This window comes from Centroberyx gerrardi, chromosome 17 (genome assembly GCF_048128805.1).
Source record: "Centroberyx gerrardi isolate f3 chromosome 17, fCenGer3.hap1.cur.20231027, whole genome shotgun sequence".
Taxonomy (NCBI): Eukaryota; Metazoa; Chordata; class Actinopteri; order Beryciformes; family Berycidae; genus Centroberyx; species Centroberyx gerrardi.
In genome coordinates, this window is record NC_136013.1 from 19,076,568 (window position 1) to 19,093,188 (window position 16,621).

The 16,621-nt window shown below is 44.6% G+C and overlaps 2 protein-coding genes across 2 annotated transcripts in view; one reads left to right on the forward strand and one right to left on the reverse strand.

The window, feature by feature from the left end:
• The window catches only part of LOC139926448 (cytochrome c oxidase subunit 7A2, mitochondrial-like), a 216,856-nt gene that overhangs the window by 66,637 nt on the left and 133,598 nt on the right, over positions 1–16,621 (reverse strand). The gene's annotated exons all lie outside the window — the stretch shown is intronic.
• Positions 53–16,621, forward strand: part of eipr1 (EARP complex and GARP complex interacting protein 1) — a 37,630-nt gene continuing 21,061 nt past the window's right edge. The window contains exons 1-5 of the mRNA XM_071918197.2: positions 53–214; positions 704–787; positions 5,876–6,008; positions 9,081–9,237; positions 15,674–15,773. Coding sequence (XP_071774298.1) covers positions 173–214; positions 704–787; positions 5,876–6,008; positions 9,081–9,237; positions 15,674–15,773 — 516 coding nt within the window. The 5' untranslated portion in view covers positions 53–172. The remainder of the gene's footprint in view (positions 215–703; positions 788–5,875; positions 6,009–9,080; positions 9,238–15,673; positions 15,774–16,621) is intronic.

Sequence of the window (16,621 nt, forward strand, 5' to 3'; positions counted from 1 at the left end):
TTTTAACTACTAGCTTCGTTTACTCGACATTTATTATCGCGGAAATGCATCAACATATGTGCTGTGTGATGGACAGTCAGTAGTCTGTGTACATTATTTTCTAAATCTTTGTCAAGACAGGATTACGTAGAAGAGAAGGAGGGAAGGAGATACCGTGCAACAGACTGGAGACATGGAGGACGATGCTCCTGTCATCTATGGCCTCGAATTTCAGGCACGTATTGCTCCTGCACTGTCCACTCATCATTATTTACCTGAGTGGTAGCTAGCTAGTTAGCTCCTATCCTATCCTATTCTATTCTATTCTATTCTATTCTATTCTATTCTATTCTAGTCTGAGGTCGTTCCATTGATAGATTCCATAGATTCCCGTTCTTTGCATCAGTGTCTTTTACTTAAATGTTCTGTTCTGTTCTGTACTATTCTATTCTATTCTATTCTATTCTATTCTATTCTATTCTATTCTAGTGCAGTGTAGTGTAGTGTAGTCTATTCTAGTGTAGTGTAGTCTAGTGTCATGTAGTCTAGTCTATTCTAAATTCATTGCATAGATTGTGCAGTATCATTATCAGCTGTATTTCTGGCCACCATTGACTGTTGCCTAAAATGTTCTATTCTATTTTATCCTATTGAAACTTAGTCGTTGTTAATGTGTTAGTGTGAAGGAATGTACAGGTTTGTTCATTTTGTAACCACTTTGCAGGCACGAGCGCTTACTTCCCAGACAGCTGAAACGGATGCCATTCGCTTCCTTGTGGGCACACAGTCACTGAAGTTTGACAACCAGGTGAGACATCAAACAGAAGTCATCACATACACCTAAAACTGTGTGGGAAGGAGTATTACTGGTACTAAAAACACCATCAGTAGAGTATTAAAATACAAATGTAGTTTGTATTTTGGGATTTTATGTACAGAAAGCTGCACTGTACATGTACCTGAGACCTCGGCCCTGCCAAACAGACCCCAAACACTTTTTATTTTGGTCAAGGGATTCCTCTTCGGTCTGCTGCGATCTGTTTGTTTTCCAAAGTCAGGATGAATCATATTTGTGGGGTTGTGAGTATACAATAAGGGTTATTCCTGCCCGAATGCAGGCAGTTGTTGTGCGGGAAACTGCTGCTTTTTGGAAAATAAAAAGACCAGGATTCTGCACAGGCGCTTTGGAAGGAGCAGCAGGGTCTCAAGCAAAAAATAGGGCAATCCACACCTAAAATTATTTTTGGGAAGGGGAAGAACGTCTTATTTTATTACAGTGCTTCTTCAAGGACATCCTGCCCTAGATTAAGACCCAAAGTTGATGTAAAGAGCAATATACGAACAAAAAATGCTTGAATGAACACAAAGTGGAGGCTACTTTTGTTACCTCACCATGTTCGAAAAAAGATTTTAAGACTGAAAGGCCAAAGGAAGTCTCAGCAGATTTGGATTGAGTCCCGCATAGCAGAGATTTTACAAGAACAGAGATCTTCAGCTCCTATTTATGTTATTATGACCTTCCATTAAAGGAGTGCCTTCAAATGGGTAACATCCTCCATTTTTTTAAACATCTTGAAATGGTATGGTATTAAACAAAACAAACATATTCAGAAAAAACCTCAAAACATAACAGGGTAATTGTTTTCTGCTCAATAATAGCAAAAATAAAGAAGGGAGGGCAACCGCTTCAGATGCAAAAATAATAAGGTAATAAAGTTTTTATTAGAGCTTAGTCACACTTAGCTGTTTCCCTCCCTTCTTCATTTTCTTAGTATATTTCTCCCAAGTTTGGGAGCACTATCGTGTTCCACCTCTTTTTGTACCTCTGCTCAATAATAACAAATGGATAATTTACTTAACCTTGTATTGTTGGTTATCTGTAGCCCATTAAATTAATTTGCATTCTCCGTATTCGTTAACTCCCCTAAAGCAACGCCGGCCAAGGCTACCGTGGTAGTGTATTTCTATTTGGATGCATTTGGTTCTTTTTCTTCGGGTGATAAAATTAGAGTTACTTCATGTATTTTTGGTTGATTGAAGGTTAGCTTTAAGCTAGCCTGAGGGTTCTGGGGTTTTTGGTAGTTGTGTGTGTGTGTGTGTATGTGTGTATGTGTGTGTGTGGTGTGGACACAAGGTTTCGGGACCACAGGTGTAGCTCAGTGGGGACACGCTCAGCCTTGCCCTCATACACCAGTAATTGGAGTTCCGCCAGTCCATCCAAATTTTTAGACAGATCTGTGTGTGTGTGTGTGTGTGTGTGTGTGCATCCATGTTATGTGTACATCCATGTTTTTGTGCACAAGTATGTGTTTGTGTATGTGTACTGTGTGTGCATGTGTGTGAGAGAGAGAGAAGGAGTGAGGGTGTGCATGCAGGCGTGTGTGCACATCTTGCAGAGGTCATTACAGAGACAGATGACAGAAACAGTTGGCTCTAAATGGGGGGAGAAATAATTAGCTCTCTGAGAGGAAGAGAGAGAGAGAGAGAGAGAGAGAGAGAGGGAAGAGAGAAGAGAGAAGGAGGGGAGATGTGTCTGCCTCGAAAAAACTAGCCTATTTTCTGGCAGACTTTGGTGTGAAAACGGTCTGGCACTGAATGCAGACAGAGTGCCATCCAAGTCTTGTGTAGCGCGTCTAATACAGAGCTTGTTGGGAATGGTGACAATGCATTCCAGTCGATCTGTGTGATTTCTTATTACGCACTGTCAATAGCTTAATACACTCCTCCTAACACTTCCCTCCTCTCTGGCATGAGTTCAGATCTGGAGACACAAGAGAAGCAAATAGACTAATTCTTCATAGTGGTGTAAAGTACACTCATCATATATGGGGCATACATTAATGAAGCTACTCTTTAAATTCACTGCTGTACTATAGATCTTGGGGCAGATGTCTTATTGAGTCTCATTTATGATATGCACACATTTTATTTCCTAAACAAACACAAGCAAATGTTGCAAAAATGTAAAAAAAAAAAAAAATCCTTAGTTTACTGACATTTCCTCAAATTCTCTCTGATATATTAATGGAAAAAAGTGATCAAAGCTGTGGAATCTAGCAGAGTCATTATTCATCTTTTAGTTTGTATTCTTTGAAGCGATCCTACATTTGAATCTAGTCAGTTTTATTCATGAAGCTCCTTGTCTTTTCCACTGCTGTTCCAGCAAATATCACGCATACGTTTGCCGGCTGCCGCTGGTTAGCTCAGTTCATCTCCGCTTGGACTCGCAGTATGAAAAACCTTTTTCCGATTGGCATTTCAACCCTGATAGCTTCTGCTGTATCCATAAGCCTCCTGGCCTCTCCACCTCCCATTAAGCATAATGCAGGGTGGAAATGTCTCTCTTAACTCGCCGAGCACCTCTCAAATCCCTCAGAGACCAATAGCTAGAATGACAGATCGGCGGGCGCGGCGGCATGGCATTTAAGGCTGCTAACGAGATAAAGCGCCCGAGCTTGGCACCTCTCACCCGCGCGCTACTCCTCCGCCCTGCTTACTGTCATCTGCGCAGCTAAAGAGCTTTAGCGTCGAGGCCCCAGAAGTGGGGGCCACGAGCCAGCTCGGTTTTATCCCTCCCTTAGCCCCTCTTCCCTGTCTCCCTCCTCTCCTCCCCGCGCTTCAATTCCTCCCTCCATCGGCACATAATTAAAAGCGCTGGGCCGGGTGCCCAAGTGGCTGAAGGCTATGAGTCACTCCCCAGGCCTGGAAGAAAGGGGGATAAATCACCTGGGGGAGGAGGGCTGGAACTTCTCTCTCCCCCCTCACACCTGGGTTCATTCGGGGGGACCCTATTACCGGGCCCTCCTCTTCCCTCCAATTACCCTGTCCCGCCGGCCCAAATTTATTTGTACGGCTCCCCCACCACCATAAAATTATAACTTTGCGTAATAATTTTTTGCTCGATGCGGTCCAACCCAAGGTTAATGGCTGCCTAGCTGACTTTGAGGCGGCTGAAGGATGCTGCCGCTCCGATGCTCCCCTCCTCCTCCTCCTCCCTCCCCCCCCACTCTCATCCTCTTGTTCAGCCTGTAAAAGTAGTGCAGGGAAGGGGAGTGGAAGTGCCTAGCAGGAGTTATTGTCCAGTGCAACCCCATTAACGGTCCCCCAAGGTGCTGTAAGTGTCTCTCTTATGGGAGAAACCGCCATTAATTGTCTGATCAAACCTTGAGACCCTCACTGTTTTACCGCGCTGTGGGCCCTGAACCGCATTCAATAGAGGGCCTTCATAGAATAGATTTCCATCTAATGAAAAGAGTTGAATGAGGAGGAGTTTCTATTAACTTCTTATGGATAAAAGTTTAGCCTGTTTGTTCGAGCCGGTATGCTGTAAAGTCGAGAGCGCCGTTGATTGTGTGTGCCCGTGCAGCCAAGGTCTCAGCTTTACACCAGGTCAAGGAGCCGACTTTGAGCGTGCACCAAGTCTTCCTGATAACGGCTCATATGCTACTGAAGCTTTGGACAAGTTCTTGATATGCATCTTTTGTATCCTTGATCATGAAGACTCAAATATGAATAAACAGTAAACAGACACCATGGAAACTGAGCTTTCACAGATGGCAAAAAAAACCCAGCAGCAATCAAGATAAGGTGTATACAACTTCAGTGCTTTTTGGCATATCCCACGTAACTTATGTTCAGGGTTTCCACAGTTGAGACAAATAATAACAATATCGTTGTGCTTTTAAACACACTCAACATCTTCCAGGACCCAAAGGCGTACGTGTCAAGTCTTTCAGAATGTGAGGGTTGAATTGGCGTCAGATGTTCCTGATGTACAAGTCTGTTATCCAAAATCAGCACTCCTATGCTGACAGGCCTGATTCAAATGGAATGGAATGAAGTAAGAAAACATTTTGAGTATTTGCCCTAGGCTTCACTGTGTTATATTTAAAGGATGCAAAACACAGTAAATACATAATCAAACAACAAAAGACACAAGAGCAACACGGCAGAGCCTCCTGTATGTGTGCAGTATACAGGAGAGGTAGAGATTTGCTGGAAATGAAGAATTCTACAAGGAAATGGCATGCAGAGTAAACGACCTTTTGGATGTATTTTTCTGGCTATAATGCCTCCGCTAGGGCAGCTTGTCAAATTCATGAAAAAGAGCATGTGAAAGAGCATCCAAAAAACTGTTTTCACTTTTCTGGACCACATATATCAGACATATGTTTCTGAGGTATTCCAGTAATCTTACTGGCTATGTTCATAATATGCAAATGTACTCCTGGCCCTGAGGATGCCATACCATATTGAAAAGTTAAATGTCATGCAGATCAGAACAAGATGTTAGAGTACACTTCGCTAAAGCTAAACCATCATCCGCCTCCAAAGGGTTGCTTACAAGAAACGGCCTTAAAAAATACAGAAGTAAAGCCTCTTCACTGAAACGCTCTCTTGGATCACTCACCCTGTCCTCCGTCCCTTTTAGCGGGACCCTTTGTCTAAGCAAAGACGGAATGAGCTTTTATAGATTTCCTTTTGTGTTGAACCTTTTTCCTCTGCCTCCTCCAACACGTCATACGCAGAACTCCCATGAGTCCAACATGACTTCTGAAAGAGTGTCTTAATCGTCGCTTTGAAGGCCAAATCAAGACGAAAAGTCGTCGGCCGTGTGAAGTTGAGGGGGGAAAAAAGGAACCAAAGTGATGTCTGCATTGAGATTGCGTTTACTGTCACATTAAAAAAAAAAAAAAAAAAAGGGAACCTTTTACTTTTTCGGGGAGTGAGGGGAGCTTTGAACTACGGATCGTGCGTGGAGGGAGATGAGAGGGAGGTGCGCATAGTGTTTTAGCTCCGGCTTCATCCTCAACACCTCTCTCTCTCTGTCTCTCTCTGTCTCTCTCTCTCTCTCTCTCTCTCTCTCTCGTGCTTTCTGTCTCTCCTTTCCCCCTAGATCCACATCATTGACTTTGATGATGAGAATAACATCATTAATAAGAACGTCCTCCTGCACCAAGCTGGGGAGATATGGCACATTGGCGCCAGTCCTGCGGATAAGGCTGTGCTTACCACCTGCTATAACAAAAGTGAGTTTTCCCTCCACTGCTCCCTCTCTCTCTCTCTCTCTCTCTCTCTCTCTCTCTACTGCCTCTTTATGCATTTCTCTCACACATTTCTTTCTTTCTTTTAAATTCATATATGTCTTCTTTTCGTTCCTCTGCCAGTCAGATCGTCTTTATCTCTCTTGTCTAATTACCTCATGCACATCTGTGGAGAATGTCAGACTTACCGTTTAATCAGGTCTTTAACAGGTGATCGATAGCCAGTCTCTCCCCGCTGGTCCAGCAGTAGCAGCTGTGTTAGCAGTCATGTTCAGACCCTGATAGAATCAATACTAATGTGTGGACATGATGACCCACATGAGGGATAGCAGCACCCGCGAGGTCACTGTCTGAGAGGAGAAAGTCCCTTTAAGGGCGCATCACCCTATCAGTGTTTTCACCTCATCATACAACTTGACACCCGATATTGGGTTCACTGCATTATAAAGCCACAGAATCAGAAATACATTGAAAAAAACCTGAAAACCTGTTTCCATTGATCTTGGTCAGTTCAGTTGAGATTGGTGGACATGAACAAGTCATCTTCAAAGTTTGATACAGGAGAAATCAAACTCTAATCAGTGATGTCATGACAGAGAGTCCAGCTTTGTTGACATTATGACAGTATTTAGGGTGATTTTCTGTGGATATTGGGCACATATTTCAGCAGGGTGGCCTAGTGGTTAGAGACTATAATTCAACCAGAAGACCCGGGTTCAAGCCCGGCAAGCATCAGCCATATTAAAGCCCATGTGCCCATGTGTATATTTGACCGAGGGTGTCTGGATTTGGTCATTGTTACGTTACATCCCTGCTCACATGCTAGCATATCCACTGAAGCTAGCACACCATTATCTCACACTAACAATCAACAAGGCAAGTAAACGTCCAAAAGAAGATTGGAAAAAAGAGAAAAAATATGAAATTTCAATTTAGTTAGTTAGTTAGTTAGTTGGATGCTGTTTTAGCAGCTAGCATAAGAGTAGCCAAATCTGGACACCCTTGGCCAAATCCATATACACACCTCTTCAAGACAAGGCAAGAGTTTCCTGCCAAAAAGCAACTGACTTCAAATCAAGACACATTTGAGAAGTTAGATATGACATTTCATATCAAAGACCGTGTGTCAGGATTTGACTATGGGTGACTGGCTTTGGTCAGTGTTACGTTACATCCCCGCCCACATGCTAGCATTCCCGCTGAAGCTAGCACACCACTATCTCACACCGACAGTCGCAAAGCAATTGAATGTCCAAAAGAATATTGCAAAAAATTGACTGACAAATGGGTGAAAATGTAATTAAATCTCACTCCATTAGCTGTAGTGCTCGTGGTCATGGGTTAGCGGCATGGCGAGTTAGCAGCTAGCAGCCTGACTGAGTTTTGAAGGAGGAGAGGCGTTGAAAAATAAGTGTTGAAGGCAAAGCTGTGGCAGCTGATGGCCGATACAAGAGCATTGGTGACAAGTTACTCGACACATGACAGTAATATTATTATTTTTCCAGTAACAAGCAGTGAAACAAATTACAATTTAAATTTCAGTAATAATATTACCGTTACCAATTTTGTTACCCCACCCCCATCATCCTCTCAGCTGCCTTAGCTTAGATGAGAAATGGTAGAAAAGTTTACTTTCTTTCTCCGGTTGGAAGTATTCCCAGTACTTTTATTTTATCGAGCAAAAGGATGACAGGAACATTGGACATCATCGCTATGGGCTTTCCCTGTTCATTCACAGGAGAGGTAACGGAGTTATCCCAATGGCTTTTAAGGTAATAAGAGAAGATGCAATCTGCAATTTTGGAGGTATAATAGAAAAGTGATATAATGTGTACCAAATTATTGCTCCCAGTGACTAAAAAGTAATGGCATTACTTTTGAAATAAGTCATGAGTAATGTATTACTTTTTTTTGAGAAATGAGTGCGGATTTTGAGTAATGAGTGCAGATGAAAAGTGTTAATTATCATGAAGACTAATGGCCAAGGCTCAGTCTCAGGCCGTTGTGTGGCATGTATACAGTATGGCCGCCTCCTGATTTCAGAATGGCGATGTACCACTCCTGTGTGTGTGTGTGTGTGTGTGTGTGTGTGTGTGTGTGTGTGTGTGTGTGAGAGAGGAGTTGTGTCACATAGGAGCAGACAGCCATGACAGATGGGGGCAGAGTCATCGAGTGGGGGAGGTTGACGCAGAGTGCAGAGTAGGCCTCTAGGGGTAGCAGATACTAGTGGGACAGGGTGTAGTCTCTCTCTCTCTCTCTCTCTCTCTCTCTCTCTCTCTCTCTCTCTCTCTCCCCTCTCTCTCTCTCTCTCTCCGCTGAGTTCTACATGCTTCAGTTCACAGGATGACAGCCACACTGGACCGGGCTGAAGCTCAGACAACCCAGCACACATTGCTATGCGCGCACACACACACACACACACACACAAACACACACATACACAAGTATATTATATACGCATTCAGGCACCGTTTCCATACTGCCTCCCACTGGCACCCAGATATGTGAGCAAGAAAAGGCTTTTGTTCCAGATGATTGCTTGCCCACTTACTCCAAGTGCAGGCTTGTCTAAAACCACTCAAGAGCCTGCGGACTCGCACCACGTTGCTTTTTAATTTGACAAATAGGCCTAACGCCAGCGTTTCATAGCCCAACGCCTGCCCACACACTGTCAATATCTACACCAAAAAGAAATTATACTCTCTCGCTCTCTCTCTGTTTACTCTCTCTCTCTCTCTCTCACTCTCTCTCTCTCTCTCTCTCTCTCTCTCTCTCTGTGATTGGTTTTGCCCCGCAGCCTCAAACTTTTAGTCCAATTACTGTATCAATTCTACATTTACTCCACTGGTTCCAATTAGCTGCTCTGGCTCTAAGGAGTGTGGCTGTGCCAAAATAACTCATTTGTGATGTAGATTTGGAGGAAATCGTACGCCACGTCACAGCATTAGCGCCTGTCCACCACACACACACACACACACACATACCCACAGCCACTCTGTACTATAACGTTGTGTGTATTTGTCTGTGTGTGTGTGTGTGTGTCGTTCCCCCCTGCAGCCAGTGACAGCAGGGTGGTGTCCTGTGCGGCGGTGTGGCGGATGCCCTGCGATTGGGAGACGGGAAGCCACGAGTCACCGGACGACTCCGCCCACAACCCCCAAACCCTGGAGCTGCTCTGTCACCTTGACAACAGCGCCCACGGCAACGCTGCCTGGTAGGTGTTGCCGGGGAACGCTAGCATTTGGGTAAACTAAGAGTTATGGATGCAAGAGCAATTATTACTGTATTGTGATCCGTAGGTAGTGTGCAGGTTTGTGTTTGGCCTTGTTTGTACTCTGCATATCTGTGGGATGTAGTATAGCTAATGTTTTTGCGAAGAATAGCTGTTTCCCTGGAAATAACTAATGGGGATCCAAGTAAACAACAAACCTAGCTTTTAGGTTCAAACATAATAAATTCAAGAGGCGTCCTCATGGCTCGGTGGGTTGAATCTATCTCCCCACCAGTGACACAGTGGTAAGTATCTCCAGGCGGTGATCATCTTAAGGCAAACAGCCACCTTAACTTGCATCAATGTATTTACAGTGTATTCTGAATGTCATATCACAAAGAATTATGGCAGACTGAAAAGGTGCATAAACTGTATTCTGCAAATAAAAAAGTGGCTAAACTGAGTTTAGGAGGCTTTACCCTCCACTACATCCCTGTTGAACTCTTCCCATCCCTCTCCCATCTTTTTCTGTCATTTTACCACTTGAAGCTATCCAAAGCCAAACTGCTATAAAACAAGTACAGATTCTGTACAGTGCCACTCCACTTTCATTTTGTTACAGACACGATTGGTAGAAAAGGATGTTCTCAAGTGCTGTAAACTGTGATGAAGTTTGATAGCGCCCAGGTATAGAAGAGTGCTGTGTGCGCTGTAGAATTCTGCACTTTCTGCACTGTTTGCCCTCATAAATGAAGTTTGCTTGTGCGCGACGGTCCTATGTACATACATCGCATATAGAGCAAGTGTATTTTTCAATATGTGTAAACCGTTTCCCCTCCATTCATTCAGCAGTGGTAGGCCCCCGCTGTGAGAAGCATGGGAAGATACGCCACTAGTTTGATTTACCCGCCTCAAACTACCGAACAAACAAGCCAAGGCCAATTTCAGTACAGTGAGTTCTTGTATCATGAGATTGGTATTTAAATGAGCGCCGTTTAGAAACCACAATTAGCGATGAAACCAGAGTTGGAGGAAGAACTGGGACACACCGTTGCATTCCACACACCGGTGTAAACGTCTTAGAGGAAAGCCAGAATATTACAGGAGTGGAATTGTTAGTTTAAGGCTGATTGTACATCAATATTTGTCTAAGAAGGCTCATCATTCTCTCTGTGGCAGCGCCGTGTAACGTTTTCCTCTCCAGTGCGCACCTCTTCTCTCCTCTTCTCTCCTCTTCTCTCCTCTTCTCTTCTCTCCTCCTCTCTTCTCTTCTCTCCTCCATCCTCATCTATCACCATCTCTCTCTCTCGCCGTTATCCCCACATCGCTCCATCTCCCCCTCTCCATCTTTTGCTTATCTCCCTGTCTCTCCCCCTCTTTCCTCCATATGAATGTTTTTTGTTTTTTTTATTGACTGGCCCACATATCTCAGATTGTAGTCACGGCCCGGGCCTTTGTCTTATAGTCCGAGCTGCTGTGCACAATGCTTGGCCATAACTCACTGCCTATGGGAATGGAAATCGATGGTCATTCCCCCTTTTTAGCCCGCTGTTCATCGGCTGTCTCATGATTGCTATCATTTTTAGAGGCGGCAGTCAGTTAGCGTGATGCATACTGTAGCAGGTGTCTGCGAGAGAGAGATAAAGATGGAGAGGGGGAGAGAGAGATGGAGAGAGAAAGAGAGAGAGAGAAGCTTACAAAGAAGTGAGAGAGAATGCATTTGTGCAACCACATATAGGCTGTATGTTTTTCACGTTTGTTAGAGAGGAAGGTTTTGTAGGCGTGTGTGTGTGTGTGTGTGTGTGTGTGTGTGTGTGTGTGTGTGTGTGTGTCAGAGGGCAGGTCAGGCAGGGCTGCTGGGTAAAGATTGATGGCTCTGGGCTCCACCGTCTTAACACCCTGAGAGCTGTAACCCTCACAAGGGCACCACACTGTGTGTGCGTGTGTGTGTGTGCGCGTGTGTGGTGGGTGTGTATGTGTGTGTGTGTGGTGGGTGTGTGCATTTGGTGCTGTGAAGCCTGTAGCCTATGCTGTGCACTATTGGCTCCCCTAGATGGATGGCTTTGGTCTGCTGCCCACCTCCTCCATCTCTCCATGACACACACACACACACACACACACATACACACACACACACGGAAGCTTACCCCCACTCACTCTGACAATACTGGCAGCTTGCACCAGTCAGGGTGTGTGTGTGTGTGTTCATGTGTGTTCGCCCGTGTTCATGTTGAGTGAGAAAAGGAGTAAAGAGACAGAGGAAGGAGTTTGTATTCTTATGAGGCGTGTGTGTGTGTGTGTGTGTGTGTGTGTGTGTGTGTTTGCGCCCGTTGTAGCGTGCCTGCCTGTATGCAGCCTGTATCCTTCATGTGTTGCCTGTTTGGCGGTCGGTGTGCCTGGCTGCTGTTGTCCCTCCACTACCACTAAAAATACCACTCTCTCCTTCCTCCAAATCCCCTCATTGTTTGGGTGGGCAAACATTTGAGCTACTGCCCCGTCGTGAAGCGTGCCTTGAATGAAAATATCGGCAAAATAGACCCAAAAAATAGGGCTAAACAAAGCTTTTTTGTGTGCGAGTGTGTGTGTGTGTGTGCCACAGCTGTGTTTTTTCTCCTTCTTCTCGCGCTTGGTTTCGATTGGGAGCCGCACCAGTCGAGCGAATCGATTCCCATTGAGCCATTTGAGCCAATCAGGGCCCTAGGAGGGAACGGTAAAGCGCAGAAGGCAACAAGGTTGATTTTCTAAAGTGGGGTGTGACAGGAGGGGGTAGGGTGTGTGTGTGTGTGTGTGTGTGTGTGTATGTGTGTGTGTGTGTGTGAGTGGGTGATTGTGTGTGTGTGTGCGTGCCCGCACCCACATGAATGCAATCATCTGTGATCGTTTTGAGTGAAAGGCAGTGTGTGAAAGTTTGACTGTACACATGTCTGCACTCTTCTAGTCTCCCTTTATCCCGTAGATAATGTTTTTGGTTTTTTTTGTTTTGTCTGTGTGTGTGTGTGTGTGTGTGTGTGTGTGTGTGTGTGTGTGTGCCTGGTAATGCAAAATTGTGTGTGTGTAGGCCTATGTCTTGGTGATCACCAAGTGTGATTTTCGCTGTGAGAGTCCCCACGGCCCAATCAATTGGACCCCACTGGTGGGCCTTCATGCGGACAAACAGCCCTGTGTATTAGGGTATTTCTGTGTGTGTGTGTGTGTGTGTGTGTACTATATCTGTGTGTGTGTGTGGGGTGGAGGGTGTCAGTCGATAGCCGGAGTCTCTGAGACCCCTCCTCTCCAAACACCCCATAGATTGGACACATTAACACACTCGCAGGTGATTCAAACGCCACGCTGAACACATGTACTGTAAGCAAGCACACACACACACACACACACAATGTACATCACACATACACCCAAAATACCACTTTCCATTTAATTTCCCCAGAAAAGCTAAAAAACCTGGTCCCCTTCAACACACACACACACACACACACACACACACATGCACGCTCTCACTCTGACATTGTCTTGCTCTTACACACACACACACGCACACACACTCAGGCGTTGTATATGAGGGGCTGGGATTAAACTCATATGGATGCAAAGCACAGCGGCAGGGAAACAATGTGATGGGGGAGAGAGAGAGAGAGAGAGAGAGACAGAGAGAGAGAGAGAGAGAGAGACAGAGAGAGAGACAGAGAGAGAGAGAGAGAGAGAAATAGAGAGAGAGAGAGACAGAGAGAGAGAGAGAGAGAGAGAGATATATGGGGCTGTAAAACCTCCACAGCTCTCCCAGACAATATTTACATACCGTTCCAATAGCCACTGTGCCAGCTTGTTGCGGAGCTCAAGGTCAAATGCACATAACTTACATTCTTTAATAAGCGAGAGGCAAGGCAATAAGAGAAAGAGATACTGTACATCTCTCTCTCTGTCTCTCTCTCTCTCTCTCTCTCTTTCTCTCTCTCTCTCTCGCTCTCCCTCGCTCTATTGCATGAATTAATTGATACTATTGGGAAGCATAAGGTGTGTAAATCCCAAAGTGGTGAATATATTTTAATTGGTCCTGCGGATCTGAGAGAGAGAGAGAGAGGGGGAGAGAAAGAGAGAGAGACAGATAGAAAGAGACACAGAGAGAGAGAGAGAGAGAGATGCTGCAGTCTCCATCTCTAAGGTCTATGAGCTGCAGTGAGGTATCCCACCAAGGCGTGTGTGTGTGTGTCTCGGTGTGTGTGTGTGTGTGTGTGTGTGTCCATACGTCCCAAGCCCATGACTTCCTCCTCCTCAGGAGGGCAGTAAAAGCTGTCCCTCGGCAACCATGAATTTACAGCCCTTATAAACACCTCTCCTCTCCTCTCCTCCTCCGCCTCCCTCCCTCCCTCCCTCCCTCCCTCCCTCCCTCTCCGTCTCCCCTCTCCACCTTTTCCAATATGAGTATGCATATTGGAAACTTAAATAAAAATCCAAAGGCAAACTTTAACTTTGTCTTCCCTCCCTTCCTCTGTCATTTCTTTTTTATCTCGTGCGAACACGCTCCCCTTCTATAATACAGGCTCTCTCACTCAAACGCACACACTGGCTTTGTTGCTGCCGCTTCAGGTTGACAAATGAGTCTGAGGAAATGGAGTTGTCTAATTGATGAACTCCTTAAACAAATGGCATCATTTTGTAAACCTCTAATGACAGCAGCTTTACAGCTTTGATTGGGCTCAGAAATCCGAGCCCGGCCCAAAGTCTGCACCTCAGTGGCATTTTACACCCTTAAACCTAGATTAGACACAGAGTTTTTTTGCTTAAGCAGAAACGTCACGCTGAATCAAAACCTTCATAGGCATGTAGCAACTTTTTCAGGGCGAGGTTACATATAGATTATTGCTAGGTCTGTGACTGCACTGCTTTTAAAGTAGACAGGACTTGGAGTTAAAAGTACTGCTTCTTCTCTTGGGTAGTCTCCTTCTCCTCATTGCATGTAGTTGTGTCTTTCCGTCGTTATTTGGTAAACCTATCCATGGCCAAGCTGAGAAAAAATAAAGCGTACAACTGGCACATGATCCAATCAACATCATAGGAATTACTAGAAGGCACATGCAAAGCACAAACCTCCGCCTACGCTGAACAATTCTCCAACTTCCTGTTACACCCAAAGACATCATTCCTTAAATTTTAATAAATCGATTTCCTGACCCTGCAAACATTCCCTTAGGATATGGAATCAAATCTCTATTTCCATTAGTTTCATAGTTAAGGCTAAAAAACAATAATCGTCTAATGCCGGAAATCCCAGATCCGGATCACCACCAAAATCCACTAAATTGTTCCTTGGCCCAAGGCCTATCTGTCCAGCACATCGAATGGAAATCCATTCATAAGTTCTGGAGATATCCTGCTGACAGAAAAGTAAACAAACTAACTAATAGGGGCGAAAACATAACCTCCATGGCAGAGAACAATTTGGGGTTCCGGCCTGCTAGGACAGGTCCCATATGGCTTCAGCATAAAATGAACACTTTAACTAGAACACAGTGAAGAATCAGATCTCTAAGAAGCATGCAGTGAGGAATCCATACTCTGCAGAAAGTAGTATGCAGTTAGGAATAAAAGCTAAGCATGCAATAAAAGCTAGTACTTATTTAATACCAGTGAGGCAACCCTATATCCCACTGCTGTGTCTGAAAACTGGATTGACAGAATTGGGATGCTGGATTTGCCAGTATTGAGTGCAAGTTTCGATTTGTCACTTCTTGTGTGTGAAGAAGTTTCCCTGCCAGCGTCCACGCCCAAGTATTTGGGCAAATGGGGCAAATCTGTGCCTTCTCAATTACGGGGGATGGAACAATTTTCTCTGTCGCAGGCCCACTTTGTGGTTTAGGCTGATAGGACAGGTGTATCATTACGCAAAAATCTTGCCTAGTGCAGCTTTAATGGCCGGCTGTTTACCCTATCATTTTCACATTCACTACACTGAAATGTCCTACTGATCAGCAGATACTCGATGGGCTGTCTGTACACGAGCCATCGCTGGCATTTATCCTTCAAAGTACTGCATCACCAGGCAAGCAACAGGTAGCTGTATTCAAACTCCAGGAGTCAGTAACTATGGACAGTTTAATTCTTGCAAAAATATACCAATATATTCTGTAACTCTTGTGCAATTGTTTGAATGTCCTTGTTGATACTGTACATGCAAAACAGAGCGATTTGTCCCAGAGTTTCTTTGGGAGTGCATGCAGATGTTATGAGTCAGTGTTAGTCTGGTGTTACTCATGGTTCTGTATTTAGCACTCGTCTAAAATCTGAACAACTCCCTATTCACAACAGGCTCCATTCCCCTGTGTCTGCAGCATATGTGCATTTGCATATATGTATGTTTGGCAGTCATATATATTATAATTGACTGTGACTCTATGGTTTTCCGTGTGTTTGTGTGTGTGTGTGTGTGTTTGTGTGTTGACAGCGTGCTGTGGGAGCCCATGGGGGACGGCAAGCGCGTGATTTCATTGGCTGATAACCACGCACTACTCTGGGACCTGCAGGAGAGCTCCACACAGGCCACGGTAAGACACACACACTCACACACACACACAGAAAACCACAGTGCCACACACACATACACAGACACGCACGCCATATCACACAATAGCTAACTCATTATTTGATAACCACCGTATCGTCTTGGTGTTATCACACACACATCCTCCCTCTGCGACAACAGCGGAGGAAAGTGTCCACCATTCATTCTCTCTCTCTCTCTCTCTCTCTCGCACACGCACACACACACACACACACAGTATCTGGGCAGATTTTAGGCTCTGGCTACTTTAATATCATTCTGGTCAAGTCTCCCCTACTGTGATAGTAATAGTCTTCTTTAATAACTTGGAAAAAAAATCCTTCTAAGTATTTCTTTTCTTAATACATGAAGTAATATGATCAATGTCACACATTTTGTTTCACGGGAAATGCAGGAAGTGCGGAGGACAGTTCTTGAATGTCTTCTTCACTCTGTAGATGCTCGCCATCTCAAGTGGAGCTGAAAACATTTTTGAATACATCCGCGCTCAGTTCTGTCTCCTGCAGAACTACACAACAATAATGGCCTTTAATGGAGTAAAAATGAATAGAACAGTGTGTAACTCTTGAACAGTGAAAGCGTTAGAGTAGTTCTGGCCAGTTCCCACATAGTTGCGTCTTTCCTAATGCAAGGTGAAGAGGCTCTTCAATGTAAATCCCCTGTCTCCAACCCACCGACTTTGCAATTAAAATGCCCATTATGTATTTAAAGACTCAAGATAATGGCTCGAGCATGTGTGCATGTGTGTGAGTAATAAGTAATAGAGTAGCGGTGTGTCGGCCTATGCACCTGTGTGTGTGTGTGTGTGTGTGTGTGTGTGTGTGTGTGTGT